The following is a 26,984-nucleotide window of genomic DNA, read 5'->3' as shown; positions in this document are numbered from 1 at the left end:
CGGCCGCTTGCTGTTGCCATTCTGCAGCGGCATCACCGCTGGATCCATTTTAGAGAGGAATAAAGAGTGAGAAACGTGAGGACTATATATATATATATATATATATATATGGGTGCGTGTGGACAGTACGTAGCGAGGATGGCGACATCGCAAGGATAGCGAAGACCATGTTTTCGCAGCGTGTAGGTTCTCAACGGGGAGACAAATCCTCGAAGAAAAGGATTTTTTCTTTCAATCGAGGAAAGGGGAAAGCGTATCACGGGTCGATCCTGCGGTAGTCTAGTCATTTTCCATCCTGCGCTAAATTAACTAGGGACCAAGGTTAACCTGGGGTTTTGAAAGGCGAGAGAAATGTGACTGCGGGAGCATTCAACTTTTTGATATATTGATTTTGGAAGCGGTCGGTAGTATTTTATTTTTCGATTATATTAGGTGTATCCGTATTTACCAGATATAATTCATCCGTCTTAGAAAAAAATAAATAAAATAATAATAATAATAAAAAATACTGTTTTGCAAATAAAAATTGGTTTACCAGATTTTTTTTTTTTTTTTTTTTGCGCGTGCCTTAAACTAATGCAATGCTTTTCTATTTTCTGCATGGGTCACTCTTGGATTTTCAACTCGAGATTTGTTTTTATCTTTCACTGCACGCCCACGTCAATATCCTAGAAGTGATCTGTTTTATGGTATGTGGAAAAAAAAGAAAGCAAATCACAGGCAAGTCGTTGCGATAGAAAGGTGCCGTGTCCGAGGCTCATGTCCCATCCTCTTTTGAAGGCCCTACCATCTTGGATTTTTTTAGAATAGGTATGTGAGTCACACCTCAATTGGCTTGGCTTTTAACTTTTTTTTACCGGCGTCCCATGCAGCCGGACTCTTTTTTTTGCTCAGAGTCTACTTCGGACTCTCGCTTGTCTTGAGAAACTTTTTTTTTTTTCCTAAAGAATCTCCAACATTTTGTTCAAACTAAATATATATTTATTATTTTATTTTTTTTTAACATAAAGTACTTAATGAGAGCAGTAGCAGTGGCATTGACCTCGCTTCGACCCAAGATTAATAGAGCTCTAGTGAATTTTAAGCAGATTTGCTGGAAGTATGGGCTCTGAGGTAGATGAGGCAGGCGAGTATGGAGAGCAATGAAAATTATTTTCTTTTTGTTTCAAAAAAAAATATTATATTCTTCTGTACAAAAAACTATTGGACCATCATAGTTGTACCTTCGATTAGAAATTCCAATAGAAATTATTAAAGAAGCTACTACTCATCACCTGCTAGTGATTGCCCCTTAATTTATCTACTTTATTTTATATTTTTTTAATCAGAATTAGAAGATAACAAATTCTCCGGCTAACAAGTTTTTTTTTTTTTTGAAGGGAAAAGGTCAAGAATACATAAAGTGGAATAAAATCTCTATCAATTCCAGCACCAGACGTGGAGCCTATATTTTAGGCAGTTTGATGGGCATCTATCCAATAAGGAGAGAGTGTGTACATGTCCGATAATGTCATATGACCTAATCAATGATCTCAAACCGCTCAAACATCAAAAACACAACGCAAAATTAGTGGATTGGCTTTAACTAAAACATAGACCCGGAATAACAAATCAGCAACCAAAATGAGATGAGCACCAACTATTTCCCAAGGGTACCAGCATATTCCCAGATATTATTGGGCTGACACGTGTGACCGCATCATCCAAATGTCCCATCCAGCGTGAGCGACACGCGTCTCACGCTGACTGATCATTTCGGCGAGCCTCGTTGAATCCAACGGGGCAACTCCAACCACACGATCTCCTGCTGTTTTCCTGATGGGATCCATGGAAGGCAAGAACTACGAGGCATCCGTACCTAATCGGAACCCACGTGGGCAGAATTTTCTTTCCCAAAATACCCTCAATCTTCCCGCGTCTCCCTCCCGGCTGCTGGGCCAGAATGGGTAATTAACTGCCTAGAGATCCCGTTACCGGCAACATTAAATCCCGCTAGCTTCGCCAACTTGGGTGACGGTACGACTGGTGGTAATAAGAAAATGAAAGGTGAAAGAGTCTATAGGGCATTAATAATGGAGTAAATGAAGTAACTCGGATGACCATGGTGAGCACGGCAGAAGCTCTCTAAAGAGAGCCATGGTTCTCGGCGCTAGATTTGGGCCAAGAAAACCAAATATCTATCCAAAATCTAGGCCTAGGCTTTTCGCAAGCCTCTTCATCACAATTCCTTCCATCCAATATCCAAAACCTTCTCCTTTCCTTTCTCAAAATTCTTACAGAAGAAGGGAGGTGTAGTTTAGGTTGTGGTTGGATTCTGGATTGGCACCAATGCGGCACTTCTCGTCCTTGTTTAATGGATTGGCGAAGTCTCTGTATTCAGGAAGAGGGAAGCTTTCGGGGATTGATTGCGGGAGGGAGGCGGTGGATGAGCTCGCGAGGGAGGCGAAGAAGAATGACATGATTCTGAAGTCTTCAGGCACGGTGAGAGGCGAGGGATCGAACAGCTTCGTGTCGGTGTTCTCGCGGAGAGGGGAGAAGGGAGTAAATCAGGATTGTTCTGTTGTGTGGGAGGTACTGGTTTTATTTTTTTCCGTTCTCTCCCTTGTTTAGGATTGTTCAAGTGCTGAATTAGGTCCAGGTGTTATGATATGATATTGTTCCTTTTTTTTTCTTAATCTTACATGTTATTGTTATTTAGTCTTCGTTTGCCTTAATCTAATTAATCTTGCATTCTTCATCACAAGATCGAATTGGTCTTTGATCTTCTGAAACAATTTATTCTTATAGCACAACCAGGCAATGGATTTTTCTTTTCTTTTCTTTATGGATGTAGGAGAAAAATTTAACCTAACTTTCATGGATCTTTCTTTTCTCTTTTTGAAACATAAATTTCATAATGTCTTTCAGATAGCAATAGGATTCAGATGGAACTCTGAGCTTATTTTTGTGATTGGAATAATATAGAGTCGACAGAATTGATAAAACCAAGGAGTTCTAGATCTGAGAAAAAAAACAATTGTGATGAGCTTTGCATTTGGCCTACATCATTTGCATGTACTTTTTGTTTTTTGTCAAAATAATATATCACTTTGCTTTGACCATTTTTCCTAGTCTTCTTGTTCTTTTTACTGATTTATTGTTTGTTTGGATTTCCTTGTTAAATGCTTGACTTTAATCCTGTTGATAGGAATTTGGATGCCAAGAAGACATGATCTTTTGTGGCATATTTGATGGTCATGGTCCTTGGGGGCATTATGTGGCGAAAGCAGTTCGAAAATCCCTTCCTCCATCTCTACTTTGTGACTGGCAGGAGGCTCTTGCTCTGGCTGCTCTGGTAGCTGATAAGAAGCTTTGTCAGTTTGACATTTGGAAGCAATCCTATCTTAGAACTTGTGCTACTGTAGACAAGGAACTCGAGCAGCATCGCAAGCTGGATTCCTTCCATAGCGGAACCACTTCATTGACAATAGTCAAACAAGTAATTGGCAATTGTACTTATATGTATCATACGTAGTTTATTCTTATTATGAAGCAGTTTGTTGGTCTTTCTTGCTCCAGGTCTCAGTATATATTTTTCTTCTTTTGTATACTATATGACAGCACTGGATTTCCTTGTGTAGACAATATGTTGCCAAGTAGTTGTACCATCGAGTCTTACGGTATTAGTATTTCCCAACAACTCTATATAGGCAGTGGTGTACATTTTCAGGTCCTAATTCTGGTATATATTGTATCGCATCTAATACAAAGTTCTGGAGTTGGTGACATAATATATTCTGTTGGCTGTATGTTTGAGGAAGTCTGAATTCTTACCTTCATGTAATAAGATAGTTATTTTTCTGCTTCAGCATATTTCTTGAGCTTATTCAAGTTCAGCTGGCACTGGCTTGAAGCTTTTGCCATATTCTTTGTTAGGGTGAATTCATGGTAATTGCAAATGTTGGTGATTCTCGTGCTGTGTTGGCGACAACTTCAGAAGATGGCAGCTTGTTTCCTGTGCAGCTTACTGTTGATTCTAAGCCAAATTTGCCTCGTAAGTTTCTAGATCTTTATACATGAACAACAAGCACAAATGGCTCCATCTTAATTTTTCCTAATCTTAGCAGAATGCACAAAGCATTCAAACTGATCATTAGCTCTAAAATTATTACATTGTATGTGCAATGCATCCAATCTGATCGTTACCTCTATCTTCTTGCTGTCACAGAAGAGGCTGAACGCATAACTCGGTGCAATGGCCGTGTATTTTGCTTGCCTGATGAACCCGGTGTACATAGGGTATGGTTGCCAAATGATGAAACACCAGGACTGGCGATGTCAAGAGCATTTGGAGACTATTGTATTAAAGATTATGGGTTGATTTCTGTGCCTGAAGTGTCTCAAAGGACAATAACCAACCGAGATCAGTTTATTGTGCTTGCAACAGATGGGGTATGTGCAGTCAGCATGACAATTCCTTTAACTTAAGCATCTGTTTCAAGAGTTGGAATATTGCTTTCTTCTTGGTATACCTAAAATTACTGATGATGCACTGAAACACAATGTATGGGACTACTTGATCCTGTTGTCTCAATATCTAGAAGAACTCTCGATACAGTGTTTAAACTGAGAAACACATGTATTAAACATCAATGCTGGCTGTTCCTCTCAAAAAACCATCATTAATGGGTGTTAGTAATTCATCAATATACATCTTTTTGTATAATAGGTAAACTTCATCATGCTCTTATACAAAATCTTTAACATCAATACGTTATCTGCCTATGTGCTTGCATCAAGTATTCCTATCCATAATATGGCCATTTTGGTCAGCTTTATGACAAAGGATTTCCTGTCCAAATTGAATTGAAATGAAAGTAGTATTTTTTTCTCTCTCACATGTCAGCCCTATTGTTTCAGGTTTGGGATGTTATTTCCAACCAAGAAGCTGTGCAGATAGTGTCCTCAACCAAGGAAAGAGGAAAATCAGCAAAAAGGCTTGTGGAGTGTGCTGTTCGTGCATGGAAGCGCAAGAGGAGAGGAATAGCAGTTGATGACTGTTCAGCTATATGTCTCTTCTTTGATTCTTCACCACCCTCAGTATGTTGATCCTCTGCTAGCATCTGATACAAAGCATTACGAAGATCCATTCCATAGGTTGCTATTTTTCATTCTAATCACTCTTCACCTCTCTGCTGCTAAAATTCATGTTACTATGTATACTATTCGGAGGAAGCCTATGATGAATTTCTTCTGTCATCCATGCTGTTAAGCATCATAGGATTTCATCCTTTATTCTTGTGTCTCAAGTACACCACTCTGCAATGAAAATCCTGGATGGATAATATAGTACAGATAGAGTCAATTTTAGATGCTTGATGTCAACTCGTGTTCAACTTATCATCTTGTTTATGCTACGAGTCTTTTACATAGAATGCAGTTGAAAGCCTAGGGACTTCAATGGCAGTCTTATGCCCTTATTCTTTATTTTGCTTTTCCTGGTTTGTAATGCTAGGGCCTGATCAATGCCCATAGCTCACTTGGTACATTCTCATAGTTTCACTAAAAGCCTCCAAAATGTTCGATGCACCAGTTGATTTAATTGCTTATTGATTATGTAGAAGACACAAGGATTCGAAATAAGTTCTACTTGCCCTAGTTTATTAGTCACTGATGCATAATTGCTTAAGAGGATGTTAGCTTACAGGCAAACAGAGAGGGGAGAAAAGAAGGGATGTTGAAGTGTTTGGCCTAATGGGGTTAGATTTGAGACCTGGAATCGAGATGGGCTGAACATTGTGTGTACTAATTCTCAATTTCCGAATATTATTTTTCTTATTTTGCAAGAATGCCTTCAACCGTGTTAAACAATTATTACCTTTAGAAAGAAGTTAATGATTGGATGAAAATTACTTGTAAAATCATCTTTTTTTCTGAGGAGTGAGGAAGACCTCATTTGTTAAGCCTGGTCTACATTGTTAATCCATTGCCTGTCAACTTATGGGTGAAGCAATTTAAGGGTCAAGTGGCTAGTCAACATCATTTTAAATTGTTAGATATGTTAATAATAACAAGGTTGCTGAGATTAGAAAAATGCAACAGAGTTGGCTGTACGAGTGCAAATGAGCCAAATAGCTTGCAAACTGCTCGCACTTGACTCAACTCATCTATTACCAAGCTCGAGGTTCTAGCTATGCGACTTGGCTTAACTCGATTGCACCTCTAGTTGGCCGAAGCCCAAATGGGCTAATTCAAATTCCAACAGCTCTATAGGGGGAGATGATTGAGCAAGCATTGAGATGCTACTAAGGGATGATTTTGGTGAGCCTGGGTATACATTCAAAATTGGTGTTTAGTAACAGATATTCAGACTGCAATGTTGTTGACTAAAAGGGATAACCTGAAGTAACACAGGGTGATGGAGTAACAAAAATCTGGGTTGATCCAACACCTAATGTGGTCAACTGCAGGTCAGGAAAGATGCTTTAACCAGCCAGCCTATTTGCAGATCCTGATTGAATTCAAGAATGATTTGAATTACATTGGATCGCAATTCGCTCATCTTTGGGAACATGGTTTAAATTGTTACACATCAGGTGGTAGCGCATTCATCAATTATTCCACCCCTCTCTCCCTCCCTCCTTGTTCTTTGGTTGTGTATCTAATCTCACACTACACTTTTTTTTTTTTTTTTTTGGTTGGAATAGCTAACTCATACAAATCTAGTATGAATACATTTAATATTATCAAGAAAACAAAATATCCCGTAACTGTACTGGAAGAGCCCCTTAGTCATCCATCCAATATTTTCTGTATATTCTACCACAAACGAAGCTACCTAGACAGCTGCATTGTTCGTTTTTTTACCATTATGAAGCCTCATCCCCGTCCAGAGCATTTTAGTATGTCTGAGTTGGCTGCCAAAATCTAGGGTCTCAAATCACTCCTTTGTACAACCCCGCTGCTATTGCCATATTTGATGCATGGCATGCCCATGTTTGCTCTCGGTGTGAAGAAGCCGCATCGTACAAATCGCCAGACCTACTCCAAAGAAGCTGTCTCTTAAGCATTACTTCAGTATTCCGTCGAATAGGTGCTGTGCTCCACTACGCTACTACTCAGAGAGGACGAGATAATTGCGTCTGTGGCAGGCGGGGAGGGCGACGGAGCTCGCCGGAGAAACGGTGGCCCGGAAGATTAGGATGGCATGCGGAGCGCCTGCACACGTGCGAGCTTCTGGCCGTACAGGCGGACGCAAACCTACTCGTGAACTATTTCCACCCTCCCACGACGTGAAGCATCCGTTTGACCATACAGATCCGACATGCGAAGGTCCCCTTAGATATTTATAAGCGGTTCTCTTTGGCATATAAATCTTATGCGGACCGTAGACAATAGTGCACTACTTAATTAAGGAGCAAACCCCCGTTCAGTCTGCGAACCAGGTTTTCATACTTCCGCATGTATTTTTATATGCGGATAGAAATTTAATGGCCTCATTCTCGTAGAAATGTTCACAGGATGGGGGGCCTGCCCGGCCAGCTAGAGATAATTCTGGCAAAAGGCCCTTTCATAAAATTACATTTTTATGTTTATACAATTCATTTTTAACGATTAAGAAGCCACTTATTTCTTTTACCAACATGTATCACTACTAGATTTTCATTTGTCCTTGATAGTTCCAACAATCAGCTCCAGCTATTTTCCGACTTTCCACATTTTGGTAACCACTCACGTTCTATACCTCATTTGATTCTCTTGCTAAATTGATAGTTTAATCTCCATAGGTTATATCTGATCAACCTCAAACTCAATATCTAGCATTTAGACAAATTGCCTTTGTGCAGGCATATACTTGTTTTTTAGGTAGAATTCCAGTCAAGATGCATATATAGGGCTCGTTTGGTTCGCGGAAAGCATTTTTCCTCCTAGAAATATAATTCTTGGGAAGAAAATTTCTAGAAAGAGAATGCCTGAGAATTTACTTTTGGCATATTTGGTTAAACATGAAAAAGTGACAGATTTTCAAAGTGCTAATGTTTGGTTGACCATCTACTTTCTTGAGAAAGTTATGTGTAATTCCTATTATAGCCTTAATAAAAATTAAATCTTTAATGCCCCTTTAATGCTGAAGGGCCTTTTTTGGAAAAAATAAAAATGGAGTGATTCTTGCCTCATGGGAAAGTAACATTTTCATATTTCTCATGGGAAAGACTTTCACATGAAATACGGGAATCATATTTCCATGGAAATACAATTTTTCCATCTCTCTCCTTTGAAAACTCCAACTAACCACACTTTCCTCCCTTCTTTTTCCGCAAACCAAACGAGCCCATATTATTATAAATATAAGTTATTACATATTTTTCATCCAAATTACATATCCCTTAAAATTATCCTACTTTTGGGAAAAAATACCACTTTCAGTTAGATTCTTTGACTGATGGTGTTACCAATCATTTTAAATGTAAATGGCTTGAATGACTTTTGCATTAATACTCTTAAAAAAATTATATAAAAATATAGCTCTCTTCAGTACATTCTTTTGTAGGGTACATCGGGGTAACGAGATTACGTGAGTATGAGTACAACCCAAACAATAGAAGATCTCTTAAGGCAGCGGGCAAGTCATTATAGTTCACAAAATCGGAATACCGTGATCAGCCACATAATTGGCAAACTAGCTCGCCGATCTATTCTCTTCTCCATGGATAGAGTGGCTTGGACGAAAGCAAACTTTTTTTTTTTTTTTATAATCCGTCAAGCACCATGCATCTATTAAGAGAGGATGAGGCTCAGCAGCCATAGATGAAATCCATAGATAAACTTTTTTTTTTCTTTTGTTTATTTACTTTAATTTAGTTGAATTCCTACTCTAGATCCAAATACAGAGGGCAATGGAAATACATTATACACCAGATGCAAAGGCAACTGAAGCTTTCTAGACTGAGAGAGAAAAGATGCACTGATTACATGTACAAATTTTAGAACCTACAAACATGATATCTTTTTGAATGACTACAAATGTGATTTTAGAAACTGTGATATAACCCTGTAAACTTTCTGAAAAAATAAAGAGAATATAAACAACCAAATAAATGGATTAGAACATTTCAGAACTAGAGTTCACTGGGGATGCAGCATGAACCTGAAACAACTTATTCCCAATAGAAAAGTTACTTTTCTTTTTTTTTTTCTTCTTTAAAATCTCCAACCAAATATGAGATTTTTTTTTAAATTTTTTTATTGACTATATTTTTCTCTCTGCCCTTCCTACGAACCAAACGACTCCTTAAACATGATTCTTTTGATTTGGAGGTGGTGAACCCATTGGTCCCAACAACCAATACCCCACAAATGTCATGGTGGAAATCCCAAATTGTCCAACCAGTCAGCACAAAGAATGACTTATGGAGTCAGCTTCCCACGCAATTCTCCTTAAGGCTTAAAAAATGTGCACCAATTATCAATAAAAAGTTTATCATCTTAGAAGACTTCAATCAAGCGGATAAACAGGGGTTAATATACAATGCTTAACGACTGGTGGAGTTGGTTTCCATCACACTTTTCCTTACAAATAAAGTTTATATCAAAATGCACCAAATTTCACTAAAAAGTTCAAATATATTACTATAGCAAGCTTCAATCAAGCAGATAGAAGGATGTTTGTATGCAGTGCTTCCAATATAAATACCTCCAAGCCAGTCAGCGTTGGAACCAGCACCTCTACACTGCTACCTTCCCTACCGCAAGAGCTACTGAATTTTCTCATTCGGGCAACAAAATGTGCCACCTGAAAGCATCGGAAATATCAGGTTTTACACCTGGAATTATATCAAAATTGGTATGACTCACCAGACTTTCAAAGCATCTATACACTTTTTTGGTATCGAGCCAGTCCTTTCTCATCTTTTGACAGTGCTCTTGGGCCCGAAAGATCTGCCTCTCTATGATTTAGCCTTGCTTTAGGCACAGTTTGTTGCTGATATCCAATAGGATTTTCACACGTCCCAAGCTTCACAATGAACGTCGCTGTACAACCCTTTCCAGCACCTTCACTTTCAAGCCAGATGTGTCCTTCCATGAGACTAACAAACCTGAGAGAACCATTTGGATAAGCAATCACAAGACTCAAAGATGCATAAAGACTATTCGAGGCTAGGCTTTCACACACTAGTCATAGGTATTATCGCTGTCTATGAGCCTGCAGAAAATTAAACAAAAAAATGCATGCATTTACTGCAATTTAATTTCTAGCATGAAAAGGAAGTTGGGTTTTATGTGGCTCATACCTCTTACAAATGGCAAGCCCAAGTCCACTGCCGCTATAACCTTGGTTTTTTCCACTTTGAGCCTGCGCAAATTTGGTAAATAAATGTGCTTTGTCTTGAGGACTGATTCCGCAACCAGTATCCTTAACCTGCAGTATAGAAGATTGCCACTTGATTTTAAGAATTGTTATTGCAAGTAGCTCATGCACCAAAATGTCTGTCAAGATGAAGATGCAGTCATTATGCGTATGTAATATCCTGCATAAATTTGAGCTTGGTAGTTAATCCATGCAAGATGAGTGATAGCTCATAATATCCATAATACTTTTCCAGTATCTTACGTGTCACAGTGGAAACTTTTGATCTCAAGAGGTTCATGGAGTATGGGATATATATTAACCTGAACTTTCAGGTAAAAATGCCCATCACTGGGGACTGGACAGAAGTCAGGAATGTCCCTCAAATACTCTGGCTTGCCAACTGAAGCTGTAAGTGAAATGCGGCCCTCCTTTGTAAATTTAACAGCATTACCAGCAATATTTAAGATAGTCTGCATCAGCCGTTTTTCATCACCAATGGCACACAATGGCAAGTCTGGTGCCAACATCACTGACACTGACAATTTCTTCACAGCTGCAATTGGCTTTATCAAATTCATGACCTACTATTTAATTCAGTAAGTAAGTAATCGAAGAGACAAGCATACCCTACAAGATACACAGAGAAACAGGCACTTACCTCTCTAAAAACTGCATGAAGATTGAAAGCTCCAACCTCTAACTCAAGGCTACCATCCTCAAGTTTAGACAGATCAAAAACATTGTTGATGAGTGTAGCTAGAAGGTTGCTACTCTTCAATATGGTTTCTATCATCAATCGTTGTTCAGGAGTTAATTCAGTTTCAAGAAGCAGGGAAGAAAGAGCAATAATTGCTTGCATTGGAGTTTGCATTTCATGGTTCATGACTGCTAGAAAATCATTGCGAGCACGTATGGCCATTTCTGCCTCCCGCCGAGCCAAATCTAGGGCAATATTTTGCTCCATAAGTAAATCACGGGCCCGCATAGATTCTTCCAGAATAGCAGCATGTGAAAGTGCTACTGCTACCTGAATAAAGAAAAATGTACTTAAGATCTTTCCTCATAAAAGAAATCAAAGCTTATAGGCATTCATGCTTGCATGAAAACAAAATTGTTCATGAGTAAGAAGGAAGACAAATATTTTCTATGACTTGAAAATTGGTTGAACATTTTTGAAATACTAAATGTGATGTCCATTAACTTTCTATTTCACTGAGTTTTCTTGGCCCACATAAAAAATTTCAAGAATTCAATCAGACCATTTCGACAGAACATTGGGAAATTAACTTTAAGATATGAAGAATCAAGAGTGTTTGAAAAAATATCTAAATTCAAAATCAGTGACTAACCATTCAAATTGAAAATCAAAATAGTTGAAGATGATCTGCACTACCCAAAAAAAAGACTAGAAACCAAAATTCATGTATTTTGACAGTCTTTAATCTAATCATCAAGTGGGTAGAAAAATGAACAATAATTGTATGATACTATGCTTTACTATGATCTAACCATCAATACTTTCCTTCACTAGATGCTTCTTGTACTAGCTGCCGTATATTGTTGAAGGATAAATAGCAGTTTGATGCATTAGCATGTTCTGTTTGGTTTATCTAGGTCCATTTAATCAAGGATTTAAGTCTTGGTGGGATGGCAGGGCATCCAATGCCGTGTCCTGAGTCTTGGGAGGGGACCAACCGACCAAGACAGGATGGTGATCGGGACAAGATGGGACGTTAGCTGTCTCAAGTGTCGGGACATGGTGCAACCTGTTCCATGGAGAAACTGAGACAGCCCCGTCCTACGGGATTTGAATCCTTGCATTCAATAATTTAGGGATCAATTAGGTGTTTGAAGCCAGTAATTATGTTCAAGGTAGCTTTCTTTTCCTTCAAGGATTTCATCTCCCAAGTATATTTCCAGGTTTGCTTCTCAACCTGAACTTCCAAGGAGTCATAAATCTAGAACTATGAGTGACAATTCCTAGGCCACCAAAAATGGTGGTCTCATCTATTATCTTACCGGTAGGCAACCTTCTCTTTAATTTTAATATCAATATTATATAAAATTCTAATTCAACACTAGATTTCAACACCATAATGCAAAGACGTTATGCAATAAGTTTCCAATTTATGATCTTTAGATTGGTAGTTCCATCTGAATCAAATCACAGATCTACTAGAGAATTCCAGCAGCCTGTCATTTTAGTTACTTTTTAAGAATCATTGAAACCCCTACATTACTTAGGTGGTCTTTCATCCATCATTTGCTCATATCCCTAAAATTTAAATTCTCTTTCAAAAATCCATGTTGCATTATGATAAAGTAAGAAATTCTGGTACCCATCGAAAACAGAGTACTCTTTGGTTGTCCTGCATCACAACTGTACAAGGTACCAAGAGAAGTTGCAAAGGATCCCAAAGGAAAGTCACGATAAGCAGTTTCCTTCAAGAACATCATTTCTACTTCCTTTATCCAATATTCTACCAACTCATTATTGGCCTGAATCTTGGCTTAAAGAATCCCATTATGCTTACCCAATGAGTCAAGGTACAAGCCTTTTCTTCTACCAACCAAGAAAGACTTTTACCACTGCATGTTTGGAAATCTTACAATAAAAAGCCCAAAAATAGCCAATAATGTCACCATTATAATCTTCAAGAACACTGCCATAGCTTAATGGACCCTTATTACAAGAGATATCATCAAAATTCCCCTTCCTCCCAGTGCCATCAGGCTTTAAAGTACCAAATGCACCTTGCCATGTAAAAAACAAAAAGAAAATAAAATGTAATAAACGTTTACCTCCATATTCTACAATATATAATATATCATATGGACACTTCATCATCAAAATACATTCTTTGTATCTTTTGGGTGTACCATCACCAACTATCAATTGGTATTGTTTATTTTATAGTATATCATCAGATATGTTAAAATTCATAATTATACATTGAAACACATGTACACAAGCAAAAATAATAGGGCCAAACATTTTAAAACTTGATAAATCAAGGTAGGCAATCATATATTAAGGTCATAATTCACGCCTTCTCACAATGGACAAAAGAAAAAAATGCAACTTATCAACCTAGTGAATGAACTTCCATAACACAAATAGCCTTTCAGCATTGCAGCCCACCCATTAGCATTTAGAATTTGGAATAAGGAGGTATGAAATATATCTAGAAAGCGGGGGAAATGAAGTATATCACTCTCCATTTCAAATGGCCTTTTGCATAAACATTAGTCCATAACATCAGTAACCTTAGAGCAAATGTTATAAAGATAGTCCTTGCATTTTGCTTATCCGCCTATCCTGATAATATTTATCCAGTCACTTTTCTTCACATCTCCTTTTTCCTTTAATATTTATCCAGTCACTTTATCAAAAACCTAGTTTATGTAATTCATATTTTGGAATGAAGATAACCAATTGCCTCTCAATTGCTATCAAACATCACATGAAGATTTATTAATAATTCTATAACTTTCTATCTCGTGTGCAACAACCATCCAACCAAACAATTTTATGGTAATGATACTCAACACCTCAATACAAATGCCAGGCAATATCTAAAAGCTCTTCCACAAAAAAGATATAATGGAGATGGCATCGATTGCATTAAATATAGTTTGTTTAGGAAGAAGGGGTGGAATATCTCAAAATATTACCCATTTCTTGATGTCTGCCCCTTAAGAGGATGGCACCTTCTTATGAAACTAGATAAATTTTGATATGTTTTTGTGCTCCTTGGGTATATGGAATATTACATGCATGCACGCAAGGTGCAAGGATTTGAAATTTATGGAAGAGGGGCTAAGGATCAATCTTCCTTGAAGAGGGAAATGAAGATAACTATGTCTAACTCCATCATTTATTACCTAAAGGACATCATGAGTGTATGCACTGTATTCATAACTATGGGATATTTCCAACCTAATTGAGCCAGGCTAATAATTTCCAAATTGGAAGAAGGTGCCTTGCAGATTCCTGTTTTCGTTAATTCAACTACCAAGGCAGTCATGCAAAAAGATTCAATCCATATGCCATTAAAAATCTAGCTGATACGGTAAACTAGAAGAAACTCTGCATGCTTTTCGAGATGCTGATGAACTAGTAGCAAACTATTGTATGTTGATCACATGCTATGCAGGTGTGGTGAAGAGGCAGGCAGAGATGTTATAAAGGTAGAGATGCAACTCAAGTGTTCAAGTCATAATTAGCAGTGATTAGATATAGAAGAATTCACTCAGGCTGGGCATCTCTAATGTCAAATTAAGATAGCAGGATTAGTAGTGACTAGAGACAGCAGAATTTACTCAGCCCAGGCATCTCTAATATCAAACTAAGATGCATAAAATTTCAATGATAATCATTGCACAATGAGAAGACTAAACCACATTTGACAAAGACCGGATGCATATCTGCTTTTACTATAGTAGTAAAAGATGGACAAAAATCATAACAGCCTATTGTTCACTATTATGAAAATTTACCCATACAATCAACAATGATTCACAAAAGAATGTCGAAAGTAGGATAAAAACCTGATCAGCAACCACCTCAACAAGCTCCATTTCATGAATGTGCCATTTTCTTGCACTATCTGATGGGAGCATCAAAACCATCACAGCATAACATTTTGCAGAAAGCTCTGGCCAATCATTAATTTGGAAATTTGAAAGATGCAAAAGAGGAACTCTCACTGCAGCCACCTCTGGTGACACATATCTTCCTGCAAGAGGCCGAATCCTTGCCAATGGGCATGTGTGTGGAATTATTTTTGCATGACTGCAACTAAAAACTTCATTGACTATAGGATGATTAATCGGCACAGTTGACCCAACTGTAATCTTGTACCGCAGGGTATGAGAAAGCTGAAGATTTGAACCACTACGTGATGGCATCCAGAGTGCACATTCCTCCAAACCCAAAGTCCTCCCCAGCTCCACAAGGGTAGTCATTAATATCGTATGTCTATCGAGTGTGCTTCTGATTTCATGCGTAAGCATTCTAACATGTCTTCCTGTTTCTTCCTGTGTCCGTATCAAGCCCATTTCTCTATCCAGTTCTTCAGCTTTACTCCTCAAAAATAGCTCTCTTGTCTTTACACTCAGCAAATCAGGAATGATATGAACAAGCATTAGAGCTGTCACACAGGACACAACAGCAGTTGAAACTTTTGCAACAGTCATAACAATGGCAACAGTTTTTGAGTGCACCGTGAAAGTCCACAAGTTTATGAGATGGGTTGCTCCACAAAGAACAATAAATGCACCAAACTGAACCAGAACCCATCTATATGGAAAGAAGGAAGACTTCTTCACAAAATAAATGAGCTCAAGTGGAATAGAGAAATACGCAAGGGCTATGAAGAAATCCGATATGTACTGATATTTAATTAGAAGCTCATCGGCGGGCCATTGTGGCTCCAAGCAGTCACAACTCTCCATCATCCAGCAACTGCTGCAATTACTACATTCTTCCTACATTCCTACAGAGACAACTATAGTTCAAGATTTAAGTCAATATGGAGCATATAAATGAAGTCTAGTAACTAAATAGTATAGAATATTTCTTAAATTCAACAGGCATAGGCCAAACAGGAAAACAAATACACTTCAAGCTATTCAACCAAGCACTAACACAAACACAAACAAAATTTGCTAAAAAGTTAAATATTATAGTCTGCATAAGGTTATCTTTATTTTATCACCTGGAAATAAATAGAACTACCCACCTGGAATATTGCATCTCTGGAAAAGCCACTACAAACCATTTACTAAAGCTTATAGATATGGCGAATTATTTAATCACGTTCATTCAGATATTTTTTGGATCTATTAATGTGCAAGATAGAGGACGTTATCTTTATTTTATCACGTTCATAGATGATTTTTTGTGGCATGGATCTTCCTATCTATTTTTTCACAAGTCCGAGGCTTCACAGTATTTCAAAAAGTTTAAAGCTGAAGCTGAAAATCAATTGAATCAAAAATTTAAAATTTAAGGACTGATAGAAGAATACACATCAAGTCTATTTAAGAAATTTTGTGAACAATATGGCATACCGCATATGGAGAGAGGTTCATTTTTCTTATACACCACAAGAAAATGGCATTGGTTAGAGAAGAAAGTGTACTCTATTGAATATGGTGAGATCTATAATATCACATGCTAACTTGTCTTTAAAATTTTGGAGATGCTCTTTTTATTGTTGTTTACATATGAGTAGACTTCCTTCTAACTTTGTACCTAAGACACCCTATGAATTATGGACTAGATGCCAAGCAAAGTTAGCTAACCTGCACCCTTGAGTCTGCTGCTCATGTTCTTATTCCCTCAGCTAATAGATCAAAACAAGATTTCAAAACATTAGAATGCACCTTCATTGGGCATCCTTGTTTTCCAATGCATTCAAAAGGTTGTGTTATTTTATAAGCAAATGGAGTTATTTTTGACTTTAAGTAAAGAAACGTTGATTTCATGGAGAAGAAATCCTAAAAGAACAAAGCCTAAAATGGCCATCATACTTTTTGAGTTGCCAAATGATTCTAATATCAATGAGAATTTAGTATTAGTTGTGGATGACAGTGAGAGTGTTCTACTAGAAAATCAATCACTTAGGCAAAGTACTCTAGAAGATATTTTGAGTTTGTACTTGCATAGCTAACAACGATGATGAACCTAAATCATTTTTTGAGGCTTTGAATTCTCCAAATTCAAAAGACTGAATTATTGCCACAACCGGAAAGATTAGCTCCATGATGAGAAATAAGGTTTGGGAACTTATCAATTTTCCCTTGGAAGAAAACATGAATGTAATAAATGGATTTTAAAAATAAAGAGACGTGATAACAATATAGAAAGGCATGGATTTTGAGAAAACTTTTTTTCTTGTAACTAGACTTTCTTCTATTCGAACGATCTTGTTTGTTGTACACCTGGAATTAGATTGATTCAAGTGGATGTTAAAATCATGTTTCTTAATGAAGATTTGGATCAACAAAATATATCTTGTACAGCCCCAAGGTTACACTGTGAAAGGACAAGAAAAAATGCTCGTAAACTTTTAAAATCTACATATTCCTGTCCTTGTGCTAGGAGAGCTAGTTTTTTAGGCAAGTCTCTATGCCCTTAGTCACTCTTCACTGTCTTGTAAAACCAATATTTGGTGACACTACTTTGGTGTGTAATATCAAAGCAATGTGAGATGCACTAGGTCACATACTGGGAAAGTAGTCATTATCAAGGTGAAACAAGGTAGTGCGAGGGGAATATTCCTTGGCCCTTATACCATAATGATAAGGTCATGCGTACGACAGATAGGAGGGTATGGAGCTCGACTGGGAGGGCGAGAGCTACAGTCAGTGATCTCCAGGCGATAGTAGACATAGGTTCTGCACGCCGGCTGGAGGGTCGCTGGATTTGGCGGTTACGTGTACACCCACGTGTTGCTCTGTTTCTATGGAGGGTGGCATGGGGCATTCTACCTACCAGAGGGATCTTGGCGAGGAGAGGGGTGCCGATACCAGCTGATTGTGAGGGATGCCCGGGGGAGGAGGAGACCACCGGTCATGTTCTGTTTACATGCCCGCGGGCGCGTCTGGTGTGGGGCCTCGTAGCGACTCGCCGCCAGTCTTTCATCTCTACTGAGGCCTTTTTGAGTCAGGTAAGGGACTCAGCTCGGAGATTCGACATGGCAGACAGGGGAGTAGTATGGGCTCACGTGGCATATCACATCTGGCTGGATAGAAACGCGAAGATATTTGAGGGTAGAGGTTTCTATCCGAGATCGGTGGTTACTAGAGCTTACGCACATGCAGCTGAGTTGGTGAGCGCTGCAGCTGACTCTTCATCTGGAGATGATAGGGATACCTGGGGCGCCTTTTCTTCCCCGCATAGATATGCGATGATACCACTGGTATCCTGGGCGCCCCCACCCCCTGGTTCTCTCAAGGTGAATTTTAATGGCAGCGTAGCGGAGGGCGGTAGCAGATGTGGCGTGGGCTTTGTGATCAGAGACCACGACTCCAGTCTGATTGTGGCCGGAGGCCGACGCACTTTTGATGGATCCGTCCATGTGACGGAGTTGCACGCGACATGGGAGGGTTTTGTATATGCTAGAGTACACTTGGGTGCCCGACGGATTCTTCTAGAGGGTGACTCGACCACAGTAGTGGACTGGATTCGCTGCCGACATGCCAGGTCGGACTTGCACCCATTACTCCGGGACATCCGGAGCATGGGGGAGGAGCTAGACTTACTTCGGGTTTCACATGTGTTTCGGGAGGCGAACAGAGCTGCAGACTGGGTCGCCTCCTATACAGCCCACCATTCTGGTTTTGTATTTTGGGGTCCCTCCGATCATGTGCCGCAGGCATTAGATCGTGTTTTGCTTTGTGATAGTTCTGGGCTCTCTCATCGTCGTATGTAGTGAGAAGCCGGTTTACCAAAAAAAAAAAAAAAAAAGGTCATGCGTACGAACTATATATCTTATCACCCCAAGGATATGTGTTTGATCATGCTTTGCAAATTCTTTGTTAGAAAAAGCATAGTTTTGTTTTTTTCTAATAGTATTTTCAAAATATTTGTTTTATTATAACCAAAGTAGTGCACATGTGGACTAGGTTTTACAACTCTAAGCATAATGTTTGTGTGGTATTGGAGCTAACTCGGCCTAGTGTAGAGAACATGCAAGTCTTGGGCGGGCTTCATAAGGAGGAGATGTTGCATGCTGGTCAGATGGACATTTGGCATATTTCTCTTTTTTGAGAAGAGCAACTTCTGTTAGTCTCACCCCTCAGGCTATTGATATAAACCATGATTCTTGTGATTGAATATCCCAAGAATATTGTTTATGCCAAATAGATTGTGTTATAGATCATGTGAGAGATAATGGGATAATGATCAGCAAATCACCTATTTGGTATGTTCTTATCCTAACTTTATCCCAATCTACTTTAATGAGATAACAACTCTAGATTGTTATCTCATTATATAGATGCGAAGATAGCGTCCAACGGGGAATGCTATCTTGATGTAGCACAACTGCAAGGGAAGAGGAGGAAGAACAAGGGAGGGAGAAGGAAGAAGAGGTTATAGAGACGCAGGAAGAAGGGAAGAGGAGGAGGAAGAAGAAGAAGAACAAGAAGGAGGCTAGGATTTTTTTTCATTCAATCATCAATTGCCTCATACATGAGAGGGGTGGTCTTTATATAGACCTTACATATTGACCCAATTACATAAACCTAATTGACTAGTCTAATAACAAAATAATTGACTAAATTGACTTGACTAAGACAAAAGCAAATAATGCAATAAAAGAAAATGACTCGGACTCAAATGGACACAATCCGGGTCTGACTCAATCCGTGGGCTCAGGATCATCTGAATGAAGGGTTCTGATGTCCCCATCAACTCCTTCCGGGTGGAAAAAACTCGACCCCGTCAAGTACAGGTCTGGCTGGCTGTCGTACTGCTCCAGGAGATCGGGATCAAGGCGTTGTAACTGAGCTCTGAAAATCCACGTCACGTCAGACTTTGGTCGACCTTTTCACCGAACAAGGTAACATTGGTAACCACCGTTCTTGGTTGACATAACCTGCTCATCCAATATATGTTCTATTTGTTCTCTGCGTGCATAAAATTTGAGAGCTAGTGGCTCAATAGCAGGTAATAAGTCAGGACATGGTCTGCCTGTACCGGCCCATACCGGTCTGGGCTGAGACCAGTACCGGATCAGTATGAAATCCGGTACCGGTACCGGTACGGACCGGTACAAGATCGGTACGGGACCGGTACGGACCGGTTCGGACCGCCACCGGTACCGGTACAGCGGATCTTGAGTCAGGGTGTTCAATATGGGCAGGTATATCAATAAAGGGGTCAGAAGACATGAATGTTGTCTTTTGTATGGGACTAAATTTTCAATATTAAATGTTGCACTAATCCCATAGTCATCAGGAAGATCCACAACATATGCATTCGAACTAATTTTTTTTAAGACTTTGAACGATTCCGCACTACAAGCTTGCAATTTCTTGAACGTTTCCGAAGAAAGTCGTTCAAGCCTAATTCTTATCATGACATAACCTCTTCCACTTAACTCTTTATAACGTCTGCGTAAATCAGCAAGAGATTTATATTTTAAGTTATTAAAGTGAATACAATTGCTGATTTCTTGATACAATGAATGTGGATGTGATACAAATGACTGTGCAGACTCAAAGACTTTATACTGATGAGATATAAAAAATAGGTCTATGGGTTGTTTAGGTTTGTAATCATGCACCACTTCGAATGGACTCATGCCTATGGACTTGTTAACCGAACTATTATATGCAAAATCAATTGTCGGTAACATTAAATCCCAAGTCCTAGTATATGCATTCGGGTTGAGCCTATGTTGTGGAAGGTTGGGCAGAGATGCTCCGAAAACTAGATCAATTGCGTGTTGGATATCATGCATCGGAAGAAGTGCATCCGGAAGATCACCAGGGACTACAGAATGAAACTCCTATAGAAGGGGAACTACTACAGGGGAATGTTCAAGGTTGGACTCCGCATTGGTATCTTTAGCCACAAATGCCAACTCAGGTGACTGGCTCTCAATATCTTTCATTACCTCTTCCACAGTAATGATGTGAAGTGGCTTGGTTGTACTTAGGTCAATAGTCTCCCTTTGAAAATCATCTTGGACAAAGTCTAATCCTGTAGGTTCGTCTTCAAAGTCTTTTACATAGTCTTCTATATTTGGTTCATAGACTTCTTTGACATATTTGGTCTCTTAGCTCCCAGCTTCTGGTTCAGTAATCAGGTAAGTCTTGGCAGGGCATTGGGACGTGATGTGGCCGGACTTTTGGCACCAGAAGCATTGGGTTTGGCTTCGAGAAGGAGGGTTGGAACCTAATATTCCTTTTTTCCTTATCAATTGAAGGGTTTGGGACAGGCATCGGAGAGATCCTATTCAGTGCTTGGGTTACGCCGGGCTGATTAGGAAGATTGAAAAGCAGTTTAAATTGTGGAAGATAATTTTGGTTAGGTCGGGCTCCTGGGGCCAGTGGTCGAGGGTCGATAGGCCTCACCACAGGTAGTCTTAAGAAACTATCGACATCTTGAGCCAACTGGTATGCTTGGTTAAGAGTAGTAATTTCTCGGAGTAGTTCTTTCTGGATTTCCTCGCGGAGTCCTGCCCGAAACCTAGAGAGTATAAGAGTCTCCTCTTCTATTACACCGCACTTCATATGAAACTCCTCAAATCGTGCGATATAATCAGCAACTGTCGATGTCCCTTGAGTTAGCTTCTGCCACATATCCATAAGGCGTTGTCGGTACGAAAATAGCAGATACTTCTCATTTAGCTTTTCTTTCATATCCTCTCATGTAGTTATACAAGGAATCCTTTGGGTCTCACGCATATGCTCAACATTATGCTAGTACCAATGAGCTTGCCCAATAAGCTTCATTTTGGTAAATCACACTTTTTTATCGTCAGTCATCTCGTTTCACTGAAGGTAATTGTCCATGGTGGCTCTCCAATCAAGATACACGCTTGGCTCGGGTTGACCAGCAAAGGTAGGGGCCTCTACTCTTACGGTACGCAGCAGCCTCTCATCTAAATTGCGCTGGTGATCGGAAGGTGGTTGGTTCCTAGGAGGATGGGGAAAGACTATAGGTGTGCGGCCAAACTAATTTTAGGTTGGGCTGCAATGGAGATTGACAGTTTAGGAATCTTAGAATTTCGCATGAGCTCACGGATTTCTTTTTTGAATTTCTCGTTTCCAGCCCACATGGCATCGAACTGTTCCATGAGAGATCTCAAAACGTCGGAATTCATGGTAGCTACAGGGATTTTAGGTTGATTGAAATAGTACTCCCTATCACTATGGGTTGGCATGCAATGACGACACTAGGTGATGATGTGAAATGTAGTATCACTAATGAAACCCTAATAAATATGATGTAGGACCAAATTTGATGCAGAACAACCTACTAATGCAATCTATTATGATTTCAGAGATCAGGAAGTTTTCACAAAAATAACTTAAAGTTTAAATGTTGTTGATTTTTACTTCGTTTATTTGGAATTAAAGATTAAAATTATTCAATTTAAGAAATTAGATTGCAATCAAGTAGTACAGTTATTCTGATCCTAAAGTAATCTGATCGAAGGATGTTAAGAAACGTCCAGTTGCTAGGGTGTGCTAATTTAATATCTAGATTTTAAAGGACGAATAGGATGGGTTTGAAAGTACGGGTTATATGTTCTGAATTTTGACAGCAAAAATAAGTTTCAAAAATATGGCTATCATGCAAGAGAACTAGAACATAATTAAATGAACAAGCCCAAGAAAAGTGGAAACCAATCACCTGTCGTGAAGCAGACGACCAGAGTACAGCACAGCAAGTAGGCTCGGCAAATGACTTCAACCAGACCTGATTACAGCAATTTGGCGGGAAGACAATCAGCGGCACGGGACCTGACTGACCTGTGGGCCTGCAGCTATGGGCCTGTAAAACAATGGGCTGATGGATCTTGAGAGAAGGGCTGGGGGAATTGGGCCCGAAGGCCTTGGTAGACTGCGGCTTAGATAGGAGGCTGATGGGACTCGGGTGAGGTTTTTGGTGGGGTGTTGGGCTCGGGTGAGTTACAGTGGCCGAAGAAAAAAGGGATGAGGGGAAAGAGGGGAGGTGGAAGGTGATGAGGGTTCGGGATAGGGATGACCGGCGGCGGAGCAGAGGCAGGAGGATGGATCTCGGCGCCGAGAAGGAAGCACAGGGGTGTGGCGGCTCTGTGGTTCGATGGCGGCGTGCTCGGAGGACACGAAGAAGCGTTGCGGCGGTCTGCTCGGGGAAGGCAGCGTTCGGAGGAAAAGCTCGGCGGAGGGCTCGGATAAGGCGGGGCTTGGTGGAGGCGGCGCTACGGTTGGCCACAGAGGAGGCGCACGGCTTGACGGCGCTGCAGCGACGGAGGGGCGGAGGGGACGGCTGGCCGGTGCGGCGGCGCTACTCGTCGGGTGGGCGGCGATTGGGCAACTGCTGTGCGGTGATGACGCGGTCGGCAACGGCAGTGGCGCTGCTCGCCGGGTGGGCGGCGAATGGGCAGCTGCGGTGCGGTGATGACACGGTCGGCAACGGCGGCGGCGCGGTTCACGGTGCGGGTGAAGGTTGAAGATGAACAATTACAGAGGTAAGGCTTTATTTTCTTTATTTTCTTTTTTTTTGCACGCACGTGCGGCACGTGCAGGGGACTTTTCTCTTTTTTTCTTTTCTTTTTTTTTCTTCTTTTTCTTTTGTTGGATCCGGGTAACCGGATTTTGGGTTAACGGGTATGAAGCTTACCCGTTAAGCAACTTTCAACCTTCCGACGGTCCAAGAGGGCTCTCCGACCCTTGCGGCGGCAGCAGCAGAATGGAGGGAAGGGCGGCGGCTATGGATCGGCCGAAGGGGCAGCGGCTGTGGATCGGCCGAAGGGGCGGCGGCGGAAATCACGACCGCGGCTCTATGGTCGGCGGCCGGTCACGGCGGCGGGCGGCCTCTTTTCGGGTGGTACGGCACGAGCGGAGGGTGTTCCGAGGTTGTCGCAGGGCGGTTGTGGGCGGCGGTCGGTCACGACTCCTGCAGTCCGGGTGCTATGCAGTGGACAGTAAGGCGGAGGGTTTCCGTGGAGTTAAGTCACCAAACACAATGGCCGGTGGGGGTCTTCTCCGAGTGGGGGTGGCACGGACAGACGTGAGAAGAACCGGGCTTCCCAGTTCTATGGTTTTGGGGGGGGCGGAGGGGAAAGGTGGTCTACTCCCTACGGGTTGGTGGCCTGCGGTGGCTGCAGAAGATCCGACCGAGGGAGTTGAGGCGGCCCTTCCTTCTGGTGAATGGCATTGACAGAGAAAGGGGCTATGTTCTTGTCGTTGGTGGGAACCGATGAAGAGAAAAGAGAATCTGGTGAAACTAAGAGAGAGGAGAGACAAGGAACTGGACCGTGGCTTTAGCGGCAGGGGTAAAGCCGAGGCTCTGATACCAAGCTGATGTAGCACAACTACAAGGGAAGAGGAGAAGGAGGAAGAACAAGGGAGGGAGAAGGAAGAAGAGGTTATTGAGACACAGAAAAAAGGAAAGAGGAGGAAGAAGAAGAAGAATAAGGAGGCTAGGGTTTTTTTTTCATTCAATCATCAATTGCCTTATACATGAGAGGGGTGGTCTTTATATAAACCTTACATATTGACCCAATTACATAAACCCAATTGACTAGTCTAATAACAAAATAACTGACCAAATTGACTTGACTAAGACAAAAGCAAATAATACAATAAAAGAAAATGACTCGGACTCAAATGGACCCAATCCGGGTCTAACTCAATCCGGGAGCTCAGGATCATCTGAATGAAGGGCTCTGATGTCCCCATCATATCTTCTTTTGGCACTTCCTCTTTGCATCTATCTTCTTTTGCTGATTGTTGGAAGCCTAAGAGGAAATGCTCTACTATCTTTAATGGCACACTCTCCTCTTTGCAACCCTTTTGGAACATATCTTCTTTTGTTGTTGGGAATGGGTTGAAGCTAATCTTTTGGAAGCACAAGTGGATCCTGAATTTACCTTTGAGAGCCTTATTTGCCAACTTTTATCAGGCTTCTAGGCTCAAATCTAGGTATGTGGCTCAATTTTTCAATCGAAGCTCTTGGCACTTCTAATGTGGCACTTCCCTTTCGAGGCTGCGGCTGAACTGCAGTATTTGTCTAGCATCCTTAACGGAATTCTGCTGGATCCAAACCTACTGGATGATCACTCATAGTCCCTTACCGCCTCTGGTCTGTTCACCATTGCATCTTTGTACGGCTTCCTGAAAAAGGGAATCAAATGGGACTCCTATTGTTTGGAAACTCAAAGTCCCTCTAAAGGTTAGATGTTTCTTCTGGATGACACTTCTTGACAAACTAAACACTAGGGGAAACATTTTGAAAAGAATGGATAAGTCCCTTGGTGGCTGTCCCTGTCGCTCTAATCCTTTAGAAACAGCTGCTCGTCTCTTCCTATCTTGTCGTTTTGCCTCTCAAATGTGGAGCATTCTCTGCTTGCACCTAAATGTCCCTTGCCCACATGGTGATCTAAAGGATCTCTATACCAAATGGATATCAGCTTATTCCTCAAGAGACTTATTCTGCTGTGCTCATGCTAATTGTTGCTTTTCTTTGGTGCTGCTAGAAGAAGCGAAATAGTCGAATCTGCATGAATCAAAGTTCCTTACCTTCATCCACTGACTTCTCTGCTATTAGCTTGGTTAGTAGCTGGTCTATTCTCCTTGATCATAAATCCCTTCTCGATTTGGCAAGCTGCAGGATCGGATTAGGAAGCTTTGAGGATCAAGTGTTTCCTCTTCAGATGAGCATGGACGATGCCTTCTTTCTGTTGTTGCTGTTGTCCGGCTTTGTGTGACTCTCCGAATGAAATGAAGCCCTCCTATTGCACTTCCATTGGTGCGGTTCTCGCAGAAGGAGAATATGATGGAATCACAAGCATTGTGATGATCCCAGGTTCTTTTGTGTTATCTGAGCCACTTTGTCCGGCTCACCTGAGTCTCCTTTGTTTTTTTTCTTCTTTTACTTCTTAGCGTGCTCCTGTTTTCCTATTTTTCTTTTTCTTGTATATTTCTTCTTCAGTCATTCTGGATGTACATAAAACTTTTCTACTTCCGTTCCGGTGACTATTGCGGCTTACTGCCCATTAGTCTCCTTTATTCTCAAAAAAGGAAAAAAGATAACAACCTAGAGTAGTCACACACTAGAACGAGTAACGGGCTTCCATCTCCGGCCCGGATTGCGAGGGGCGTATAGCATCTCTTTCCCGCACGGTAGAGGAGATAGCGAGAGTAGTGCTCGCTCTTCCTCCTCGCCTATAGCGAACGGCAACAAGTGATGGCGATCTCCAGGTCCCTTCCGCTCCCTATCTCTTAGATTCCCTATCCCAAATTCCCAAAGTTGTTCCCAATACCCATCCCACCCATGCGTCAAAGCTACTAACACAAAAAACAACAAATAAACAAATAAACAACAAAACGATCCAAACTTTTTGATCAAAGGGAGACCACAAAGCCATGTTTTTAGCTCAAGAAAAACCTCATAAAGGATAAGAATCGTAAGTCAATCAGTCAAATCAAACGCGAAAATGAGGAAGAAATGAGCTCAAAAAATTCTAATGCAGACAAAATTAAGAACCAGAAAGTGCGGGAATTACCTAATTCGACAAAGAAGAGAAACGGATGAAGCTAAGAGAGCGATCGGAGGCGATGGAGGAGCGAGTCGGCGTGGGGGCAGACCCGCACCGTCTTCACGCGACTCGCTTGGACCAGCGACAAAAGAAGAGGCAAGAGAGGGAGGGGGCGTTAGATATTTTTTCGGATTTTATGGCTCACGAGGTCCGAAAGCGACAGAGATCCGCCACAAGAGGCGGTCGGTGTGTGACGCAAGCACTGACGTAAGAAGGGAACAAAGAAGAAGCCACGTACAATGCCGACATTGTTTTGAGACGTGGCATTCTGTGATTTGTTTTTCTCTATCTATGAGTTTGTGGCGCAACAGCTTCAGTTTCCCCGAATTCTTGGAGGTGGTCGGAACTCAAGGAGGGGGCTGATATAGTTTTCCCGAGCAATTAGA

General features: G+C 40.7%; 2 protein-coding genes across 16 annotated transcripts; one reads left to right on the top strand and one right to left on the bottom strand.

Moving 5' to 3' along the window:
• Window positions 1-2,006: 2,006 nt before the first annotated feature.
• Window positions 2,007-5,364, top strand: LOC120110187 (putative protein phosphatase 2C 34). Its single transcript, XM_039124488.2, has 5 exons — window positions 2,007-2,571; window positions 3,188-3,478; window positions 3,916-4,033; window positions 4,208-4,431; window positions 4,900-5,364. Exons 1-5 carry the CDS (start codon window positions 2,329-2,331, stop codon window positions 5,086-5,088), a joined length of 1,065 nt encoding a protein of 354 aa, XP_038980416.2. The 5' UTR covers window positions 2,007-2,328; the 3' UTR covers window positions 5,089-5,364.
• Window positions 5,365-9,442: 4,078 nt separating this feature from the next.
• Window positions 9,443-26,743, bottom strand: LOC120103792 (putative ethylene response sensor 1). Of its 15 annotated transcripts, none has more exons than XR_005508024.2 (7): window positions 26,566-26,743; window positions 14,882-15,840; window positions 10,989-11,357; window positions 10,592-10,911; window positions 10,272-10,399; window positions 9,835-10,076; window positions 9,443-9,772 (listed from the first exon to the last, which is right to left on the bottom strand). XR_005508024.2 is itself a non-coding variant. In XM_039118383.2 (7 exons), the coding sequence occupies exons 2-6, from the start codon at window positions 15,788-15,790 to the stop codon at window positions 9,851-9,853; spliced, it is 2,061 nt and encodes a 686-aa protein (XP_038974311.2). In that variant the 5' UTR covers window positions 15,791-15,840; window positions 26,566-26,734; the 3' UTR covers window positions 9,443-9,772; window positions 9,835-9,850. The 15 variants fall into 15 exon arrangements, 13 of the variants coding, with proteins under 13 accessions (XP_038974311.2, XP_038974313.2, XP_088558820.1 ...); XR_015967897.1 differs by having other exon boundaries at window positions 14,882-15,828; window positions 26,566-26,705; XM_039118383.2 differs by having other exon boundaries at window positions 10,272-10,508; window positions 26,566-26,734.
• Between the last annotated feature and the right edge of the window lie 241 nt (window positions 26,744-26,984).

The sequence above is a fragment of the Phoenix dactylifera genome, chromosome 8 (assembly GCF_051530095.1).
Source record: "Phoenix dactylifera cultivar Ajwa chromosome 8, Ajwa_hap1_PhDact_Kaust_v1.1, whole genome shotgun sequence".
Classification (NCBI taxonomy): Eukaryota; Viridiplantae; Streptophyta; class Magnoliopsida; order Arecales; family Arecaceae; genus Phoenix; species Phoenix dactylifera.
The sequence above is the reverse complement of the archived record's forward strand: the minus strand, read 5'-3'. Positions and strand labels throughout refer to the sequence as shown.

Bases quoted from the DNA above. Each gene is read 5' to 3' on its own strand.
- LOC120110187 (XM_039124488.2), top strand. From the start codon at position 2,329: ATGCGGCACTTCTCGTCCTTGTTTAATGGATTGGCGAAGTCTCTGTAT. The intron at 2,572-3,187 runs GTACTGGTTTTA...TCCTGTTGATAG, and splicing joins ATTGTTCTGTTGTGTGGGAG to GAATTTGGATGCCAAGAAGA. The intron at 3,479-3,915 runs GTAATTGGCAAT...ATTCTTTGTTAG, and splicing joins CATTGACAATAGTCAAACAA to GGTGAATTCATGGTAATTGC.
- LOC120103792 (XM_039124490.2), bottom strand. From the start codon at position 15,790: ATGATGGAGAGTTGTGACTGCTTGGAGCCACAATGGCCCGCCGATGAG. The intron at 10,912-10,988 runs GTAAGTGCCTGT...ATTAAATAGTAG, and splicing joins TTCATGCAGTTTTTAGAGAG to GTCATGAATTTGATAAAGCC. The intron at 10,509-10,591 runs GTAAGATACTGG...AAATTTATGCAG, and splicing joins AAAAGTTTCCACTGTGACAC to GATATTACATACGCATAATG.